The sequence below is a fragment of the Calonectris borealis genome, chromosome 27 (assembly GCF_964195595.1).
Source record: "Calonectris borealis chromosome 27, bCalBor7.hap1.2, whole genome shotgun sequence".
Taxonomy (NCBI): Eukaryota; Metazoa; Chordata; class Aves; order Procellariiformes; family Procellariidae; genus Calonectris; species Calonectris borealis.
The window spans coordinates 4,241,208-4,261,996 of NC_134338.1; the positions used below are offsets into that span (position 1 = coordinate 4,241,208).

The 20,789-nt window shown below is 51.5% G+C and overlaps 2 protein-coding genes across 4 annotated transcripts; both read right to left on the reverse strand.

The window, feature by feature from the left end:
• Window positions 1-289: 289 nt before the first annotated feature.
• Window positions 290-3,509, reverse strand: BRF2 (BRF2 general transcription factor IIIB subunit). The gene is made up of 4 exons (XM_075174816.1): window positions 3,349-3,509; window positions 2,606-2,665; window positions 1,948-2,269; window positions 290-1,255 (listed from the first exon to the last, which is right to left on the reverse strand). Exons 1-4 carry the CDS (start codon window positions 3,500-3,502, stop codon window positions 547-549), a joined length of 1,245 nt encoding a protein of 414 aa, XP_075030917.1. The 5' UTR covers window positions 3,503-3,509; the 3' UTR covers window positions 290-546.
• An 819-nt stretch (window positions 3,510-4,328) lies between these two features.
• On the reverse strand, window positions 4,329-19,626 carry RAB11FIP1 (RAB11 family interacting protein 1). Of its 3 annotated transcripts, none has more exons than XM_075174813.1 (6): window positions 19,190-19,626; window positions 15,446-15,888; window positions 14,195-14,990; window positions 10,878-13,199; window positions 9,568-9,673; window positions 4,329-7,540 (listed from the first exon to the last, which is right to left on the reverse strand). In XM_075174813.1, exons 1-6 carry the CDS (start codon window positions 19,534-19,536, stop codon window positions 7,322-7,324), a joined length of 4,233 nt encoding a protein of 1,410 aa, XP_075030914.1. In that variant the 5' UTR covers window positions 19,537-19,626; the 3' UTR covers window positions 4,329-7,321. The 3 variants fall into 3 exon arrangements, with proteins under 3 accessions (XP_075030914.1, XP_075030915.1, XP_075030916.1); XM_075174814.1 differs by having other exon boundaries at window positions 10,878-11,036; window positions 19,190-19,619; XM_075174815.1 differs by lacking the exon at window positions 10,878-13,199 and having other exon boundaries at window positions 19,190-19,617.
• Window positions 19,627-20,789: the final 1,163 nt, after the last annotated feature.

Below are 20,789 nucleotides of genomic sequence, written 5' to 3' on the forward strand. Positions count from 1 at the left end.
CCAGCAGCTTCACGTCCCTTATTTAACCAAGGCTGGGGTGGTTTTCTCTCAGCAAGTTAAGGTGTCTCCTTGACCCTCACAAACCCGTTCTGCCAAAGGAGGTGAAGCACGAGAAGGTGAAACCTTCCACAGAGAAGCCGGAGCGGCGCTACGGAAAACCAGCACCAGTGAAGGTGCTGGAGACCTTCGCCGTTGTAAGTCCACGGGCTCATCAGAGTCGCTTGTGACGCCGCCCCGCAGGACTGGGACTCACAAAACACCTTTTACCAGAGGCTGCAAAGAGAGAGAATCCAGAAACCAGCCCTGGCACCTGCGCTTTTATTTACTTCTAACAGAAATGAAACAGAACCCAAAGCAGTCACTCTATAAAAAGCCCCATTTTGGCCCAGAACACGAAGAGGACATAGCCCACTCCCTCCGGCGACTGTCCCTGCAGCGTGCGGTGGCTCTGTCACTCTCGGGTGTCACGCTTTTGGCCCCAGAGTCCCTACTGCCCCGGCGTCTCTGGCAGCACCGTCCTCTGGACCACGCCGGAGACGACCATCTTCACAGCCAGGCCTTGGCCTTCCTGAAGGCCCGGATCTCCTCCGGGCCCCGCAGGTACTGCTCGATTTCGCTGTCGGAGATGGGCTCGTCGCCGGTGATGGCAGAGTCCGAAGCGCTCGGGGCTGCCGTCCGCAGTCTCTTCCTCGGATTGAGAAGGCAGGGCGGCAGCAAGGGCCTCGGGCCGCCCTCACGCTGGCGTTTCCCTTCCGAGGGACAGCCCTCCTCCTGCGCTGCCCCTCCTGCCGCCGGAGAGCCAGGGGAGCCCTCGCCCGCGGCCACGGCACGCGGCTCCTCCTCATCCTCCAGGCAGAAGGCATTTTTCAGCAGGAAAATTCGGTGTTGCAGCAGGTCCCCAATGTGCTTGATCACAGTTTTCTTGTCCATGTTAAACACCCTCAGCCAAGCGAGCTGGGAGGCCATTCTCAGGAGGATCTCGAGAAGCTCCTTCAGCCTCAGGTGCGCCGGCGCCGGCAGATCAACCCCCGCCAGCTTGCAGAACCGCGCGAAAGTGCAGGTGAGGCGGGCGGCGGGCTGCAGCGACTGCCACGACAGGAAGGCCGCAGCCGTGACGATGGGAACGGGGTGCCGGCCGGTGACCAGCCACGTCTCGCTGGCCAGCTCCACGATCTGCATCGTTCGGGCGACCATCTTCTCCTTGTCCTCCACAAAGGAGGCAGGGATGTCGGCCGCGTGCTGGAATAGCCGAAAACTGCAAGAGTACAGAGCCCATCGTTGGCACCAGGGCAGCGGGAAGCCTCACCACGCAGCGCCTCAGTAATCCAGCGCACTGGGGAGCTGGCTGCAGTAAGGTCCCTTAGGACAAACACACCCTGCTCCTGCGATGGGCTTCTGCTCATGTTAGCTAGCGAAGTGCTGCACTGCCCGCTCTCCAAACTGAGGAGAAAGGGGCAGGAAGAGAAGAATCACAGCCCAGACTGACAAGGGAGGCCGAAAAGCCATCACAGTCTGCAAAAACCCCAGCACATACATGGGCCATCGCCCCCAGCCCACCAGCAAACACCAATCCTGCTCCTTCGGCTGCTCACGTCCACCTCCGGGCTACTCTGTTGTGCTACAATCGCTGGATGGAACAACAACTCGATGAAGTTTGTCATTCCAGGGACAGCAAAGTGCACTCCCAGATCACAAATTTTAGAGGCTGCTGCACCAGTACCGCCACCCAGCCTAACGGGCTCTCGGTAAATACGCCCCCCCTTAGCACGCAGGGCTGCAAAGGGAATACTTTTCCAGATGATGTGGTTTTGCCTTAGAGCACTCAGCAACAAGGTCACCCTGTGCATGCTTGTGGGCCCCTGCCCTGGCCACGGCTGCGTTTCAGAAGCTTCTCCACCCATGGTGTCAAACGCAGGACTCTGAAATGGCTGAAAGGGGCCCCGTTACCTGTTCAGGTGCGTCTTCACCAGATCCCCCAGGCTCAGGGCCGGCACAGAGAGCCCGAGCTCTTTCTGAAGGCTCAGGTACACGCCGGCAAACAGCTCCTGCTTTGCGTAAAGGAGGGAGCAGATCGTCCCCATCGTCAGGGGCCAGTTGTGCTGTCGACAAGTCACGAAGACGCAGCAGCCCCCCAGCAGCTCCTTCTTCTCCAGACTGACCAGGTGGAAGGAGGGGTGCTGCAGAGCTCTCTGGAAGTAGGACACTGCCGTTTCCTCAAACACCGTCGGGAGGTGGAGGACTTTACAGAGATCCTGGACCCGCCTGATCCCTGTGAGAAGACACCGCCCTTAAAGATCAGCTCCAGCAGCTTCTGATACACACCTCTCCTCAATATTACACTGCAGCCAGCAATCACCCAGCCCCAGACAAAGGCGCGAGGGTTCCTGCAGCCCTGCAGACAGCATGAAAAGATCTCCCAAGTCCCTCAGTGCAGGAGAGGCAGTTTGCTGAAGGCAGGCACTGGCTGGACGCAGAACTAACTGCCGCCTTCATACTTTGCTGCCAGCTTTTGCCATGTCAAAGAGCATTAGGAACATGTTAAACAAACTACAGTAGCATGAAGAGAGAACTGGGGTGTGAAGGAAACCGAACTGCACGCTCTTACCTCGCTGCAGGCAGCGGCTCAGCTGCTCTTTCTGGCCAGTGCTCTGGGAATACGCCACCTCTGAAAAACAGTCAGTGTTAGGCCAGATAGTCTCGCAGTGACTCTGGGGGACAGTGTCATTTAGATTTTGGGCAACCAGATGCCCATGGTACTGGATTTCAACCACCAGAATTGACAGGTCTTTGAGGCCACTAAACTAGAGCTGGCAGCACAGGTTAAATAATAGTGAGGAGCAGGACCCCTTAAAGCCATCGTTTCTCTACAAACAGAACCAGCAAATGGCCTCGGGCCTACTCCAGTACACTTACAAAGGATTAAAATGCCAAAAAGCAGCACACCAGCAGTTCCAAGCCTAAAACCTGCCACAGAAGTGCTGTCGGTCTGACCCTATCATGGAAAAACCATGCTGGGCTTTTGCTTAGGGAGGGAGGGGGAAAGCGGCTGGTCTCATCCTGGCAGCACCCAGCGCTGCCCTCCACACAGAGCCCTTTCGGACACCAAGAAACCTGCAGACGCGCAGAGCGTGCAAGGACAACGGCCCCTTGCCTGACTAAAATGGCTGCTTGGGGAGAGCTTCGTTCCTCAGACCGGCTCAGAATGGTCAAAACAAGCTCTTCGCAGACAGTTTTGCACTAGGCCGAAGGCCAGCGCTCCCGGGATGCTCGCCCCGCGCCCCCCGCGGCAACCAGCAGCCCCAGAGCCGGGGCCGGCGCTGAGCTGCCGGTGGCCGGGCCCGGCCGCACCTCGCAGGTGCTCCTCCTCGGCGTAGGTGGTGGTGAGCAGCCCCTCGGCGAGGACGCAGCCGCAGGCGGCGCAGACCAGCTGCTGCTGCGCGTAGTGCGCGTCCTCCACCAGCGCCGCGGACCCGCAGCCGGGGCAGCTGCCCCGCGCCGCCATCGCCGCCGCCGCCGCGCAGGGGGAGCGCTGGGGCGGGCGCACCGCCGCCCACCAATAGCGGCGCCGCCCGCGGTCCGTCCCACCGTCCGCCCGGCCGAGGCGCCGCCCCCGCACGCCGCGTTCCGCGCACCGCGTGTTCCGCCGGGGCCGTCCCACCGTCCCCGGTCAGGAGGCGGCGGCGGCTCCCGGGCACCCGCGGAGGGGAGAGGGACCGAGGGGACAACGCGCTCCCTCGCTCAGCGGGGAACGGCGAAATCATAAAAACCTTCCCCTTGGGAGACTCATCAGCCACAGCTCATCGTCCCCGTCCTCGTCGCTGCCTGGAGCCCCGAGGTGCTGGGGGGCTCTGGGTGCCCCCCCCATTCGCCTTTCATTACCAGCAGTGGATGAGGGCGATGACAGCACTCAGGGCTCCTGCAGCGCAGACAGGTTTGGGACTAAATGGCCACAAGACAGCGGGAGGCTGATTTCCTCTCTTTTCATCCACTGCCCGCGATTTGAGGGCCATTACAATCAAAGGCTGGGGGACCAGAGCTGTGACCGGGGTGATTTAACTGGGTTCTGGCCAAGAACCTTTCAGACGTTTTTTTTTTTTTTGCTTCACAGAAACTCTCGATTCTCACAGTGCAGATGAGCTCGTCCATCAGGTTTCCCCACCCTGCGAGGTGTTTACCATGAACTTCCTGCGCAGATAGCTTGCAGGGATGGAACTAGCCCGAAAATACCTTGAGGATCAGGAGTTTCGGGCAGCAGAGCTGGTCACGAGGAGGGCATGAGGCCCTTTTGAAACTGGTGTTTCAGAAAAAAGACAAAGTGATCAGAGCACTGGATTTAACGTATTTTTATTTTAGTGTTCCATGAAACCAAAAGGCATTTAAAAACCCAGGCTAAAAGCAGACAGTATAAACAGGGAAAAATACATTCAGATCCTTCAATAATAAAACAATACATTTGATTCTTAAGGCCCTTAAAGTCAAGGTGTAGCACCTTGCTGGACATAAAATGCCAGTCCCCTTACGCCGAAGAAAGGCTTTAACTAGTATTGCCAATAAAAGACTGAGGTACAAGGTTTGTGCGATGCTTTCATGGCCACGGAAGTTGAAGTGTGGCTGGTGCAGAACCGTGACCCCGCAGCAGCACCCGTGCTGCTCTGGCAGGAGGCTCGACCCCTGCAACCCCAGGGGCAAAAGCCAGACACAACCCGGGGTCCACCTCAACGGACACGGCTGTAACTGGCACAAAAGGCTGCCAGGAGAGGATATTACAAGTTTTAAGGCATAGTACCGCTCTGTTTCTGTGCATGTAACTTCAAGATGTATGTTCGTGCCAACAGGAATGCACATGATCCAAACTTCATAAAATCCGTGCTACAAGAGCATCGCACACAGCACCGTGGTGCCTTCAGCAGCCAGCGACTCAGTAGTACCCATATTGTTTTCAAATGAGGCCAGTAAAAAGCAAGAGTCCAGTCTTGCTTCCCATGTGTCCAGTTATGACTACCGGTAATACCATTTTTGAGTTTTGAACCGTTAAGTCACCGTTCAAAGGCACAACCGGTTTTTCTGACTCTCTGACCTAGAACATCAGAAAGCTGTGGAATAAAGTCTAGAAGACAAGTTTATTAGTGAGGTATAGGCAACCGCTTCTTTCCAGAGATCCACTGAGGCACAAGGAGGAAACAAATTAATCCTTCATCTTTCTCACTATTTCAAGGCAGGAGAAGCAGCAGCAGTTTTCAGTAAGGCCAACCAGTACCACTCAAAATCAAAACCACCAGCCAAGAGCTGAAGATGCCACTAAGACCCTCTGCGTTTCAGACCCTTCGTTCACAGAAGAGGGTACAGTAGAAAAGAAAGAACCCCTTCACTGAAGACATCTGCTCACATAAAAATAAAATCAGAAAAAAGTACCCGAAGTCTTAGAAGACTCTTAACGCTTAAGGCTTGTTTCAACTCAAGCTTCCCGTGAAGGAGAGCTCTGTCAGAAAAGCTCCAGACTTTGGTAGTTAGTCAGTTTACAGTAATAAAAATGTAATTAACAGCATTTTTTGAATTTTCCAATAAATGTATACATCTCTAGGCAAATATATTAAACTACTCTTCACTACAAAAATACAGTATTTGAGAAGTCTCCAGTAGTTTTCAGTGTTTTATGAAAATAGTAAGCAGACTACTAACAGGTTGATAGTCGATCCAGCTAGTCTAGTCCCTCAATAAAGTGCTTTGCTGTAGAAAAATTGAGTTAGAAACTCGCCCCTTTCAAGCTAAGCCAGGAGCGACCCGATAGACCCTTCCAACTTCCGAAGGTAAGAGTGTTTGCTTTGGTCCTCTGCTACCCACTCTTTTGGTATTTCAACTGTCTTCTAAGCCTTTTGTGGACTCTCGCAACCCTGATAAATCCCAGAGATGCAAAGAGGCATCTGATTGTTTTTGTTCTTTTACAAGGGCTCGCCAAAAAAAAGCCACATTTAGTTTTTCAGCGGAGGAAGCCTGTTGTGGCGGCTGCTCGTAGCGCTATGCTGTTAGTTGCTGTCCGATGAGACGGGGAGGAGAACGTACCTGTCCCTACCGAGCTGCAAAGCAGCCACACATTAAGGAAGCAGACTGAGAGGTATCGATTGTCCAGCAAAACCAGCACTCTCTCTCAGCTACATAAAATTTTCATTCCATTCTGAGCAGCAAGTCACAAAGAAAACCAAATCAGATTTGAGCACTAGCGTTGCGACTGCTCCGTCCCCAGGGGAGGGCGATTTCGTTCCTCTCTTGGCTGTATAAGGAATGCATGAAAGAAAGCGTTGTAAGACTGATCACCTTTGAAAGTCGTTCCAAGGTAAGCCTCAGCTCCAAAATCCAAGGTATTTAAATTTAATAAACTGCAATGGTATAAAAGAAAAATCGTCACAGAGCTCCCACACAGCAAGAGACATGGGCCACGCACGTGTACTGTGAAATCCACACCTATTTAAAGCTATAGAACAGAAACCGGGCATACCTTTGCCTCCCTTGTTTGAACGATCTTCGAATCTGGAATTTGAAGTCTGTAAGAGAACAGCTTCTGATTTAAAATGCACCTTTGGCCCAAATTCATTACTACCATTCCTATGGTAGAAAAACGTGCCATGACATCTCAATGTTTCCTATACCAAAAAAACCTGTAAACCTTTCCCTTGGAGAACGGCATTGAAACAATATGTACTTTATGAGATTAACTAAGCTTTGCTTCTTCCTTTCCAATCTAAGATTTAACTTGCATTCAACTTTTAGGGCATTAATTACTTTTAAAATACAGCCCACACAGCCCTGGTCTGAAGCACACATCTTTGGACTTCTCCAGTGTAGTTATTAATGATTTTTTTTTAAAAGAATCAAATCCTCAAGCTCTACTGTAGAAGATTTTATATTGCACTACAACTTAAGATATGGAAAGAAGAGTAATTGATCTATCAAAGCTGCTACAGAACAAAACCATTTAAAAAAATCTTCATAAAGGATCATCAGTGCCTTGCTGGCAAACAAAACACATCAAAAACCCTTCATCCTTCCTATTGCAATCAGCCTTTGGATTAGATGCCTGAACAAGTCTTCCCAAATAATGGAAAGAAACAAAAAAATAAATATGATAAGTTGACTCCGCTCTGGTCTCCATACACAAGAGCTGATGTAACCACTAATCAAACAGAGTTGCTCAAGACAGAAACAGGAAAGAGGTCATTTTCTGTGGGCAGCACAACCGGTACCACCTACTTCACATCGTCTCCTTATTAATCAAACTCCGCTGGCGGGAATTCAGTCCTTTGTTCAACCAACGTCCCAAGAGCTTTTACATCTTGCCAGCTTTTTTGTTTCCAGACGTTGAAACACGAAGAATGTTTGGGGTTTCTTCCATGACTCTGACAAGCAAGTTATCGATGTAGTCTTCAAGCTCACGCACCTGGAGATCTTTCCTGGTAATTGTATCCTTCTGTTTCAAGACCAGCTGGATCAGCTCGTCGTGTGTAAGCTGAGCATAGGCATAGGCAGGATCTGAAGGATCGTATTTCTTCGAGAGAGAAGAAAGGCAGGGTCATTACAGACATACGGGCATTTCAGAATAGCAACAGAATGGTATCTGGTAGCTGGCTTGTGGGATTTAAAGCACACGCTTTACACTCGGCGTTTGGAGAACCACAGCCGCTCTTCAAAAGTCTTACTGTGCTTTCTATCTTTTTAAAAATAAGTTCCATCCAAACGGCATTTCGGAACATCAGTCATTAGCACTTTATGATCAAGAAAAGCAGGCTGCCCAGGGCCAAGCTGCGGAACGGCCAAGGCACTGACGACGACAGGGAGAGGCTGGCAGGCCAGGCAAGCTTTCTGCTACAAAGCACCTTTTGGGCCATTAGCAAACCCAGCCTGAAAAAATTCATACAAAACACTATCTACTCATGCACTTCCAGAATGCAGAATAGCTTTTTGGAAGTATTTGGAAGAAAAAAGAGCAACCGCCTCAGAGTAAGTGCGTGCTACTTATGGCACAGCGACACGATTTATAGAGCTTAGGCAGTCTTCTCCAGAAGAGAAGGCAGGCTCAGAGCGCGAGAGACGTTATGGACGCTAACCAGGCCATCGGTTTTAGCACAAAATCTTTGCGTAACATCAGTTCTGTAATTCAACTCTTCTCTAGTTTACGCGGAAAGAATGTCATGCTGACTCCAGGCAGCAGCCCGTCCAGCCTAGCGAAGACGCATGGAAGTTACAGCCACGCACCATCAACTACCATCGTTTATAGAAGTGCACTAGGATGGCTATTGTTTAAAAGATACCATAGACTAGGAAAGCCAAATTCAGGTTAAACAGCAAGAAACACCCACCTCGGCCTCTGGCACTTCCCTCTTATTGTAGTTATGACTGTGAAAACACATCACAACACAGCTTCTCCGAAAAGTCTGCTTTTAACCCTTAAGCAAACTTGACAGCTACTTAGCAGCTTCTGTCAATTCCTCCCACTACCTTCCCAGACGCTAAACCAGAACTCCAGAACGCCAGCCCAGGCTTTTCTTTCACAGGGAGCATGCATACAACAGGCTCGCCTGACTACATCAAGCATAACTTCTTATGTGGAATCAGAGCACCACACCAGAATACTAATTACAAGGTTTCAACTCATTCAAAATAGCAACGTGTCACTTTGAATCACTTAACTCGCATTTTCTTTTTTCCCCACTTACACCAGAAGGAGGCACTACAGTTATTGTGGTACTAACTTTTCATTTTCCCTAAAAAACCCTTAGAGACAGTAACAGTACCCAGGATTTTTCCTTGCCGACCCAGAGACGCTTCTAGCCATTCTGATCAACATGACTTTTAAGCTACGCCTCAAGCCTGGAGGTCTCTTTTGAGGCCAAGATTATGCAAAAAGCTCCTTTAAATCTGCGTGATTATGCAAGCTGCACAGCTACGCTTTTAGGAAGCAGCTGTGCTTTAAAGGCAGGCGCCTGGTCTCTCAATCTGCACAGGATGTTAATGCAATACATTACAAGGCAACAGCCACCCTGAGGTTACTTTTCCCACCTTCTCGGCTTTAAGAGCCACATACTTCTTTCGGGCGAAAATGAGCTTTGGGGACTAATCACATCGGACAATAAACAGTGACTAATTTGTCCGATCTCCGGTGCAGATCCAAGTTAGGCAGCTCCCACACGTCACCAACGGGACTATCTTCCAGGGGTAGCACCGCCCGTGAGTCACCCGCCGTTCCTGTCAGCACCACCTCATGGCTCTCACACATCCCGCTCACCTCTGGGGAGTCAGACAGCACCCCGCACTCCTCTCCACTGAGAATCCCCTCCGCAAACAAGAGGCACCAATTCTGTTATAGATCAGTTTGCAAGAAAAAAAATATTTGAAGACTGTCCCCACCTTCGGGGACTGACAAAAAAAAGTTCATGCCCCCCATGGTCTAATAACCACTGCTCTTTTTCTGCTCAGGATATATGAGATATGAGCCTAGGCAAACTATCTCGAATACACGAACTCTGTTCAATTTACTGCTTAAGCTTCGGTTTAAAGTGCCACTTTCCTCCATACCTTCACGTTCATCTCAAGCAGCTTTTCATTCATAGTGCTGATGACATTCAGGTTTTTACTTTGAGACTTGTTTGCTGTGGCATTCATTGGCTTCACAGGATGGAGCCTGCAACATTAAAAAAGGTTTATGTTATTTAGGCAGTACATATAACATCAGCACTACACAGTTTTTCAGACTAAAACCAAATATAGCAAGAAATTGGGAAAATTCCTACCCTTCTCTATCTCCAGAGAGATAAGAGATTCAGCTTCGGGAAGACAAGGCATTTCTGTCTCAGCTATAGGCTTTTTTTAAGTATACTCCAGTTCTCTTTCTACTGTCTTTATTGACTTAAGGCATTGGAGGTAAAGAAGCAGTAACAAGGGAAACACATCGTGAATGGTAGTCACAAAAGAAAAGCCAGGTCAGTCTACACGAGAAGGCAGTACACAGCGGCAGTTACTCTGATCTCTCACGCTGGTATTTGAGCCTGACTTTCCTAACGAGAACGTATTTCTGGTTCTTGCAAGATATCAAATACTTCCGCTATCCTGGGACAAGCACGTATTATGCCTTTTCCAAACTGAACTTACGCCATAAGCTGCCAAAAAGTGCTATCTTCATTTGCTCGAACAGGATTTATATTGCCAATTTTAATACAGGAAGAAAATTTTACTTGTATCTCAGCAAATGCCGGCCCAGAAGCGTCCTAGACCCCAGACGGGTTCTGCAGATAAAGTACTGAGGGCTGACAGGTCAGCGGCACTGTTCCTCGGACACCAGTACCCCAGCAGGCAGAAGCTGCAGACAGCTCCAGAAAGCAGCCACGCGTTCTTGGGAGAGAGAGGCTTTAGCTGCATCGCTTGCTGCGATTCACTTTGAGGCTCAGGAGCCCAGCTCAGCCAGGAAAGGAAGCATCCCAGTTTACCAGGCTTCCTGTGACCATTCTCCCATCTCTGAAAAATGGATGAATTGCAGTCCATTTCCCCAATTTGACGAAATGACCTATTTCTTAAACCGTGACCAAGTTTCCCTAACATTTCTCCTAAGAGGTAGCACTGTGGTGAATGGCAGGTCCCCTCGAGTGCTCTGGGCATCCTTAATAGCTATACAGATTCATCCGGAGCCAGCAATGATCCTACGCTGGCATGACAGGACCCAGGCCCAAGCAAATCCACGGCCGGAGGAAGTTAAGGCTGTACGATGCCACGTCACTGCAAAGCACAGTAAATTCCTGCAGCTGGAGAGACAGATCTGCGCTCACAGGAAGAAAAAGCAAGGCTCACATCAGCACTGAGATACTTTCTGTGTATTTCCCACGTTCTCTCACCTGTGCTTAGGAGACACGGTTTCACCACTCTGCTGAGTTTGGTTAGGATATGTTTCAGAGGGTGAAACCCATGCCTGAAGAAGCTTCTTCTTGCCAGAATTTCCTGCTTTATCTGCGAAGCCCTCGGCTGTTGGCTTTTTCGGAGACTCTGCTCTACGACTTGGGGTAACAGAGGAGAGAGAATGAGAGGAAGAGTAGGGCTGGGAAGGACTTGACAGGGAGGAAGAGGAAACAGAAGGCTCAAAGAAGTCACACTCTGCACGCTCCTCAACACCTGCACTTATTTTCAGTTCTTGTTTCTCAAAATGACTATTATGCTCCCTGGAATGAGACGTCATACCTAAGCCTGAGTCAGCTACCTGGTTATCGACACTGTGAACATCTACTCCGGCAGGCAGCACGGGTGGTTTGCTTGGCTTACAAGCACCAGGAGCACTCCCTCCTCCTCCTGGAGCGGCCGGGGTTACTTGGGCTGCAGCAGAGCTATCAGAGTGCTCTTCCAGTTCTTCACGCAAAGGCATTAAATCTAAGGACTGCTTTCCAGTCTCTGAGATGTTTTTATCACCTGCAGTGACACCACGGTTCTCCTGACAGTCACCCAGCAGCTCGTCATCGGAGCCTCCCTCCGGAATAACTGGAAGACTGGCCAGTTTCGAACCACGGTCTCCAGTAATGGGAATGGCAGACTTGAAATTTGTAAGACAGTCAAATAAATCGTTGTCACCTTCATTTTTTAAATGCCTATTACTGCCATCATCTCTGAGCGTCACTGGTGGAGTGATAGTCTCTAATGAGCCACTTTGGGGGAGGCAGCCATGAGCATCTGAGGTTTTTTCATTAGGTAATGCGAGCCCAGGCGCAGATTTTACACCATCGCCTGAAGAAGGCACATCACCACTTAACTCATCAGCCTGAGAAACCGGTGGGCACTTTTTCAGCGTTAAAGACAGCCGAGGTGCTGGCTTTGGAGTGACTAACACCTCACTGCCAGCCCTCCCTACATTGGCTTCCCACGAGGACAGTGTGCAAGCTCCCAAGGTTGGTCTGGCAGATCCTACTTGAGAAAATGAGTCATTTTTATCAAGTGGAGTTGCTTGGGCCTCTAACGTGGGTGCACATTTTTCTCGTCTCTTTTCACCGAAGATCTCATTCAGCTCGCTCTCGCGGGAAGGTGGCTGTTCAGCACCGATCTCTGGCAAGAGGCTATTACTACACTTCGAGAGAGATGCAAAGTGCTTGCCGTCCTTTGTGCACGGTTCAGTATTTACACCACCTACTTCCACACCACCCCGAACAGCAGCCTCGCTGTTTCGGATGGGACCTATGCTGTCACTAGAGAGTTCCGACGTTGGATTGCACCCTGCTTCCAGTTCGCCAGCAAACCCTGCTCGCTCTCCTGTTGCATCGGAACCTGTCAATAACATTTCACTGAAATCAGACTTTTCACATCCCTGCCCACCCAAATCCTCATCACCTGATGTAACACCCTGCAATCCATCAAGGAGAAAGGACACAGATTTCGGGTTGCCTCGCTTAGTTCTTTTCAAAGAAGTCTCAACCTGAAGCTGGGGAGAATCGCACTGCTTCTTTGGAGCCAGGCCAGGGCTGGCACAAAGGGTGCCGAGAGGGTTTGACACAGCTTTGACATTACTAGTTAAAGCCACATCCGAAGAGCTCCCTAAAGCATCGCGACCAGAGCGTTTCAGCTCAGCAGGGTGTTCTGCTGAGGAACAGTCTTCATCACAAGGAAGGCAGGAAGGGGAAGAACTAGCAACAGCTTTGAAACCTGGCGCATCTGGTTCCCACCCAAGCTTGGATACAAAGGGATTATTGTCATTAAAATGACAATCCGAGGGGAGAGAAGGTGCGGGTGGGCGAGAGAGACCCCGGGAGGCCCGAGTATCAGAGCTTTCAGGACCGTGGCCCCGTGAGCTCTGCCCCCATTCAGAAGCAAAAGGATTATTACCACTACCAGAGACCTGCACAGGAAGAGGCGTTTTGGGAACAGAGGCTGCAAGATAATGGGACGAAGGGAAACGGGCAATGCCTTCAGGATCCAGGGCTGCGGATGCCCTGCCCCACTCGGGAGTAAAGGGGTTCTTGCCATTCAAAAGCTCTGCAGCAAAAGGAGGAGGAGAAGTAATAGATGCAGGAGAACTAGTAATGTTTTCAGAGTCTGGCACTTTGACTTTTTGTCCTGTTTTAGAAGTAAAAGGATTATTGTCACTACTGATACGGTGTACAGAAAGAAAAGCAGGAAGGGAATCAGGTGCAAGAGTAGGAAGTGTGGCTTTGGTTTCCTCCTCTGAAGACACGCCCAGTCTGCAAAAAGGGACAAAAAACTCGCATGTCACTTGCAGATGCAACACGAGGCCGGAACAGACAAGCTTTAGCACCAGACTCCATCAACTCCTAACACTGGAGATGACTTGTACTTGCAAGAGACCTCAGAGCCTATCTGATAGGCTTTACGTACTTAAACGTGTCTTTACAAAGCACTCAGTTTATGTCAGAACACCTCTGCTGTAGAGTTTGCACAGGTTACTGCGCTGGCTGCTTTTAAGCACTATCTCATCTTTTGCACCCCAAGCAATTTTATTAGTATGTAAGACACTTCATATGCAAGATGTTTAAACATGAGAAGCACTGAAAATAAGGAGTTAGAGAAAGACACAAAACATAGCCTTATTAGTAGGACACACCCATATATATATATCAAAACACACACATAGAGGGTTTTTTTTTATTTTTTTATATATATATATATATGAGAAGGATAAAGGAGCAGAATTTCCGAAAAAGCCTTGTGTACCAATTCGCACAAATGTCCTTCATGTTGCTGTGAACAATGCCAAAAGCAGAAGGGCTCCAAGATTAACACTTTTAAAGACCACAGCCAAATACAGAAGAGAAAAGTAGAGATGTTAGAACTGGTATTTCAGCCCCTGCGTATGTTCAAGCCACACAGCTCAGCAGAATGTTAGTTTTTGCAAAAGATCCAGCACGAAAAATCACCCCTACAGTACGTGCAAAGATGCCTGCACTCAGAGAACCACTGTTTCGGCATCACTTATAAGGAATACCCCTATATCAATACCTTTTCATACCGAGAAAGAACTGAGAATTATTATTTGTTATCAAAGGGCCCAATGGCCAGCTTAAAACCACCAGGTACCCTCCAGAGCAACAGGCTTCTGCCGCGCGCAGGATGCCAAGTTGAGAAGCGCTGCTCTGTGGCAGGAAGCAGCCTAGTTAAAACCCACCACCTCCGCTGCACATCGCTATTTATGTCACCCTCCGAGGCAAACACGACTGACCTGGGCTTGACAGCTTTGGTCTTCGCCGGCACAGCAGCTTTTTCAGGTTTCCTTTCTTCCTCGAAAGGGTTCAGCGGCTGCTTATTTGCAAAGACGTCTTCTGCGCGGTGACTGTCTTCTGAAGGATTCCCTCTGCTTAAATCTGCTGGAAGTTCAAGACGTTTGGCCTCTTGTTCGCTCTTCTCTTCTGGCTCTTTGTTTTCCTCATCCTGCAGGGTCCTGTCGGGAATATTCTCAGCATCAATGGTCTTCACTGTTTCCTTCTTCCCTGTGACCAGAGAGAGCAAGGCAGACTTTTTGTGGTCCGTTTTTTTGGTCTCTTTAATAACCTCGACAGTTGGAGCAATGCTGGTTTCCGGGTATTCTTCACTGCTAAGCAATTTGTATGACGGCAAAGTCATAGATTTAAAGGTCTCCAAGGATGCAGACCCAGAGAAAGCATGACTAGGAGATGTTCTTCCCGTCTCTTCAGGTCCTTTAGTAGATCTGGAAGACAGGTTCTCTTCTGAAGCAAAGAGCTGCTTCCTCCTGAAGTTGAGAGGAGAGGGGGAAGAGGCTGGAGTGTTGTCCCTCATCATGCTCTCTTCCATATAAACATGACTGCCATTGATACACAGGCTAGACTTGGAAACAGGATCGCTTTTGGATTTAAGGCCACTGAATAAAGAGAGCCCTTCTTTCTTGGTGTGGCTAGTGGTTACTTGGTTTAGTTGCCTGCTGTCCAAAGTTGCTGTTTTACGAGATTTAAATACGGGAGAAGGAGAGGACTTCTCTTCCAGGGCATTTCCAAAGGCTTCTGGAAAAAATAAACGGGGAGAAATTCAAGATGCAAGAACATCCTTTCCTCTGACACTAGCTACTGACAACCTCAGTGGTTCGCAGCAACAGAAACATCGCAAGTGTGACTATACGAGCCACTTCCAAACCTTCTGGGTGCCCTACCAGCGCCAGCCCTCGCACATGCCGTCCAATGACCGAAAACCACCACAGACCACTTACTGTGAAGCTGCACCACCAACACGTGCAGACATTGCTCGCACAGCCCCACAGTTTCTATGCTATCCCAAGGTAAGCTTAGCCGTGAGTGTCTAACGTCCTACGTGCATACCCACCACCACGGACAGAAGTGACTTTCTATGGATTCGTTCAGTAAGAAGAATTTAACTAGTACTCTAAAAAGCAAGCAAAGTGCAAGCAAACCTTTGGAGAAAGGCTTTGTGCTTCATCAGTGCAGAGAGTGCCAATACTCACTTTCTGAGGTTGGAGAGGTCTCCGACTCCTCGTCGTCCCATTGCGACTGGAAGTCGCTGGGCCGAAGCCGAACCTTCTCGGTGACGGGCTGTTGCGTCGGTAGGACTGACATGGACTGGGAGAGGGAAGTCTTCTGCAGGCCAGGTTTGGAAAACAGGGTTTTGAACTTTGATTTCTTCTTTTCCTTCTCGACCGACTCGTCTTCGCTGTCAGCAGGGGAGTGAGTCGTGCTGGGAATGATCGCCGACGCCGTGTCGGAAAGGCCACTGCTCCTCTTCCCCTTGAGCTTGTCTTTGAGCTTGCCAAAGGGAGAGCGAGACTTGTCTTTCACGGACAGATCAAACATACTGGCTGTCAGGTTGCTCCTCATAAACTGGATATCCACTTCAATCTCCCCTCTCTCCTTTTCCTTCTTCCCAGGTTTGGAGCGAAGCTTGTACCACCTGCAGAAACAAGGACATTTCTTCTACAAATAAGTTCTTGAGAGGCAGAGATAATTTGGAACAACAGAGGGTGTTTATGTTTTAAAAACCAAATAAGCCTACAGTGTAGGAAAAAAAAAAGAAAACCTTTTATCTTACAACTACGTCATAATCATATGGCCCCAGGTGCCAAGAAAAACATTTCTTATCGTAAATAGAAAGTTATTAGTAAAATTTGTTTTAAAACCCAGACCAGGAAGGGTTAAAAAAAAGAAGAAAAAAAAAAAAGAAACACAACATGGAATTCCTGTATATCGGCTCAGCCGCTCTCTTCTGTGCTTTTATCTGGCTTCCCGAAAGAAATTCGCAGAGGTTAGGACTTTGAAGTGGGTGCGAAAGAAGCAGCCTCAGAGAGCTGAAACTGGTACCAGAGAGCTTGCACACACGCCCCACGCCCTCATACCTTTCATTCCAGCTTCTTTTCAGTTGCTATCTTAATGCCTCTTAAGCTAAGGAACCCCTAATCAACAGAACGGGAGCCAAACCAAGCCTTACGCACCGTCTGGGGACTTCCACTCACCTCCACGAGCGCGTGACTGGAGTGCACCAGGAAGGACATTCATGACAGACAGAACCTTATCCCTTTCTGAAATGCAGCTCCAGAATGTTATGCGCTGCATATTAAATAAGTGCTCAAGGTATCCTAAACTGCAGAAACACCATCTGCATGCCGCTATCGCACGTGCTCAATTACCACTCAACGACATTCAAACCACATTAGGGCCAGCAAAGAAAATTATCAGCACTGTGCACCAATACTTTTTTGTCTACTGCTGGAGCCACAGACTTCCCGACTCCGCAGAACCGATAGGAAAGGCCGCCTGGAAAACGCCGGCTTCTTCCTCCTCACCAGCTGGTACGTGAAAATAAAGGAAGTGAAGAGAGCATGCAAATCTGCCTCTCCATCAAATTTGCACTTCATTCCTTTGAAGGTGCACTGGAAGCAATGGAAGAGAATGGGAGAAGGCAATTTGCTTCACAGAAAATTCAAAACTAATGAGCATGAACTGAGGGAGATTAATTCAGAAATCGGCTACAGAGAAACACATTAGAGGGAAATGAATGCTCAAGCACCACGCTACAGTTAGGTGTTCAGTCCTGAAGTTACAAGACACCAGCACCAGGGAAGGGATTGTATAAGGAGATGCCAGGTTTTGTCAGGTCCCTAAAGCTGCAGTCCCCAGCGGCAGCAGCATGGGAAGCACAAATCCTTTGCCTTTAACGCAAGCCAGCACTGGGCACTTTTGTTCTAAACCGCGTGATTTCTAGGAGCATCCTGCACTTGTACAGTGCCACAACAATTCACTCGGCGCGCTCCCTGCCCCGGGGAAAGAACAGGCCTTGTTCGAACACACCCAAAATACAAACTGTGTGTTCAGCGAAAGGCAGCTTAGCACTGGAACACGGCCGTCGCTTTGAGCGGCACAGCGCTACGTCCACCCCAGAGTGGCTGGAAGTAAATAACGTACTGACAACCTCCCCCCCAAACTAAAAAATATAAAATCTTATTAATTTCATTGATTATGTTAGTGTGCACCTGTCAATCAACATGCATTTATTTTGCAAATAAAACCAGCCCTTTACAGGTATACGTCACCACAGCAGCTATGACAAAAGAAACAGGCTTCAGACAGAAAATTGAGGGCTGGGGGGACAACACTAACAATTGGAAATATCTGAAGTTTTCTCAGAAGCATCGAAGTCGGGGTTTTTTCCCTCCCCTCTATTTTCCTTTGGCCCAGACACGGCGCTCGCCTCGCCGCGCTGACTCCCTGAACTCTGCTGACTGAAGGCACATCTCGCTCCGCAGCGTAAACACATTAGAGCTTGACACAACCCTAATGACAGCCACGTTATAATTAAGGCTTTACAAGCGGCGACGGCTTTGTCAAGAAACACGACGCAGATCTCAGCTTTGGCCAAGCCGGTGTTAATACCTGGATCTGCTCAGGTGAGCGAGAAGAGGAAGGTGACTCACCGGCCACCTCAAGCCACATTACAAGGCTGCTGACTCCCAGTAAAACCCTCCCAGTAACCACCCCCGGGATTTCAGCGCGCCGTCCCAGTGTTTACGTTCAAAGGAGCAAGTATGACACAGAGCTGGCACTCGGCATTAAAGGAAAAGTCTCCCAGCTCGGTGTCCTGCTGACAACAGTGAAGCCAGCCCATATAACACTGAATTATCTACTCTTACACATGCTTAGGCTCTGCTAAGTATTTATTAAGAAAAATATATAAACAGCTGGCTGTAGCCTGCTTCATTCTCTGTCGGAAGGAGAAGGCAATTCAAATACATTAAGTTTCTCGGGTCAACCTGGCTGTTCCCAGCGTACACTGTTAGCACTCACATGTAAATATTTAAAAATCAAAGCCAAGCACGAGGCAAGACTAGCTGAACAAGCACCGGCCGCATCTCCCCTGGCAGCCGCAGGTGCCAGGACCCACAGCCCCGGAGCTATGGGGGACTCACCCACATCAGAGGGACCCTGCCCCAAGGGGTCACCCCATGGGCCCTCACCGGGGTCCCCCACCAGATCCCCACATTGAGGCTCCCCATCCCCATGGGGCACAGAGCCCCCCCACCCCTCTCCCCGGCCCCCCTGGGGCACAGAGCCCCCTTCCATCCCTCTCCCCGGCACCCCTGGGGCACAGAGCTCCCCCCCACCCCTCTCCCCGACCCCCCTGGGGCACAGAGGCCCCCTCCATCCCTCTCCCCGGCACCCCTGGGGCACAGAGCCCCCCCCCCCCCTCTCCCCGGACCCCCTGGGGCACAGAGCCCCCCCCACCCCTCTCCCCGGCACCCCTGGGGCACAGCGCTCCCCCCAACCCCTCTCCCTGGCCACCCTGGGGCACAGAGCCCCCCTCCATCCCTCTCCCCGGCCCCCCGTGGGGCACAGAGCCCCCCCCACCCCTCTCCCCGGCCCCCCTGGGGCACAGAGCCCCCCCCACCCCTCTCCCCGGCACCCCTGGGGCACAGCGCTCCCCCCAACCCCTCTCCCTGGCCACCCTGGGGCACAGAGCCCCCTCCACCCCTCTCCTCGCCCCCCCGTGGGGCACAGAGCCCCCTCCTACCCCTCTCCTCGCCCCCCCTGGGGCACAGAGCTCCCCCCCACCCCTCTCCTCGCCCCCCCTGGGGCACAGAGCCCCCTCCTACCCCTCTCCCCGGCCACCCTGGGGCACAGCGCTCCGCCCCCCGCCCCGTGTCCCCAGAGGTCCCCTCACAGCCCCCGGCCCCGGAGGCCCCCGGCCGCCCCGGGCCCACCTGCTGTGCCGCCGGCCGCCGTCGGCCCGCAGCGCCGCCAGGTCGACTTCGGCGCGTCCCAGGAACTTGTCGAGGCCGACGAGGGCGCGGTGCAGCACGGTGAGGCGGAGGGCGGCGGGCCGCGGCGGCGGCGGCAGCTCGAAGGTGGCCTCCTCCCGCCAGAGCGGCTGCCCCTGGCACCGCTCCGCCACCGAGGTGGAGAACTTCTCGCGACCCAGCGCCATCACGGTGTAGGCGTCGCTGCCGCCGCCGCCCGCCGCCGCCTTGGCCCGCAGCCCCCGCGCCCGCAGCACCGTCACCTGTACGTGGGTGGGCGCCCAGGCCGGGGCCGGGCCCGGGCCTGACATGGCGGCGGGAGCGGAGCGCGAGCCGAGCGGAGCGGAGCGGAGCGGAGCGGCCCGGTGCGCTGCCCGGTACGCGCCCGCCCCGCCCGATCGCCCCGCCCCTCTCGCGAGAGCACGGGGCGGGGCCGGGGCGCGGGGGGCGGGGCCTGGGGTGGGAGGGCCTGGGGTGGGCGGGGCCGGGGTCATATAGGTGTGTACGTGTGTGCAGGTGTGTGCAGGGGTGCGTGTACAGGTGTGTGCATGTACAGGTGTGTGTGTGTACAGGTGTGTGCATGTACAGGTGTGTGCATGTACAGGTGTGTGCGTGTACAGGTGTGTGCGTGTACAGGTGTGTGCATGTACAGGTGTGTGCGTGTACAGGTGTGTGCGTGTACAGGTGTGTGCATGTACAGGTGTGTACAGGTGTGTGCGTGTACAGGTGTGTGCGTGTACAGGTGTGTGCAGGGGTGTGTACATGTACAGGTGTGTGCGTGTACAGGTGTGTGCGTGTACAGGTGTGTGCAGGGGTGTGTGCATGTACAGGTGTGTGTGTGTACAGGTGTGTGCATGTACAGGTGTGTACAGGTGTGTGCGTGTACAGGTGTGTGCATGTACAGGTGTGTGCAGGGGTGTGTGCATGTACAGGTGTGTGCGTGTACAGGTGTGTGCATGTACAGGTGTGTGCAGGGGTGTGTGCATGTACAGGTGTGTGCGTGTACAGGTGTGTGCATGTACAGGTGTGTACAGGTGTGTGCGTGTACAGGTGTGTGCATGTACAGGTGTGTGCATGTACAGGTGTGTGCAGGGGTGTGTGCATGTACAGGTGTGTGTGTGTACAGGTGTGTGCATGTACAGGTGTGTACAGGTGTGTGCGTGTACAGGTGTGTGCATGTACAGGTGTGTGCAGGGGTGTGTGCATGTACAGGTGTGTGCGTGTACAGGTGTGTGCATGTACAGGTGTGTGCAGGGCTGTGTGCATGTACAGGTGTGTGCGTGTACAGGTGTGTGCATGTACAGGTGTGTACAGGTGTGTGCGTGTACAGGTGTGTGCATGTACAGGTGTGTGCAGGGGTGTGTGCATGTACAGGTGTGTGTGTGTACAGGTGTGTGCATGTACAGGTGTGTACAGGTGTGTGCATGTACAGGTGTGTGCGTGTACAGGTGTGTGCATGTACAGGTGTGTGCAGGGGTGTGTGTACAGGTGTGTGCATGTACAGGTGTGTGCGTGTACAGGTGTGTGCATGTACAGGTGTGTGCAGGGGTGTGTGTACAGGTGT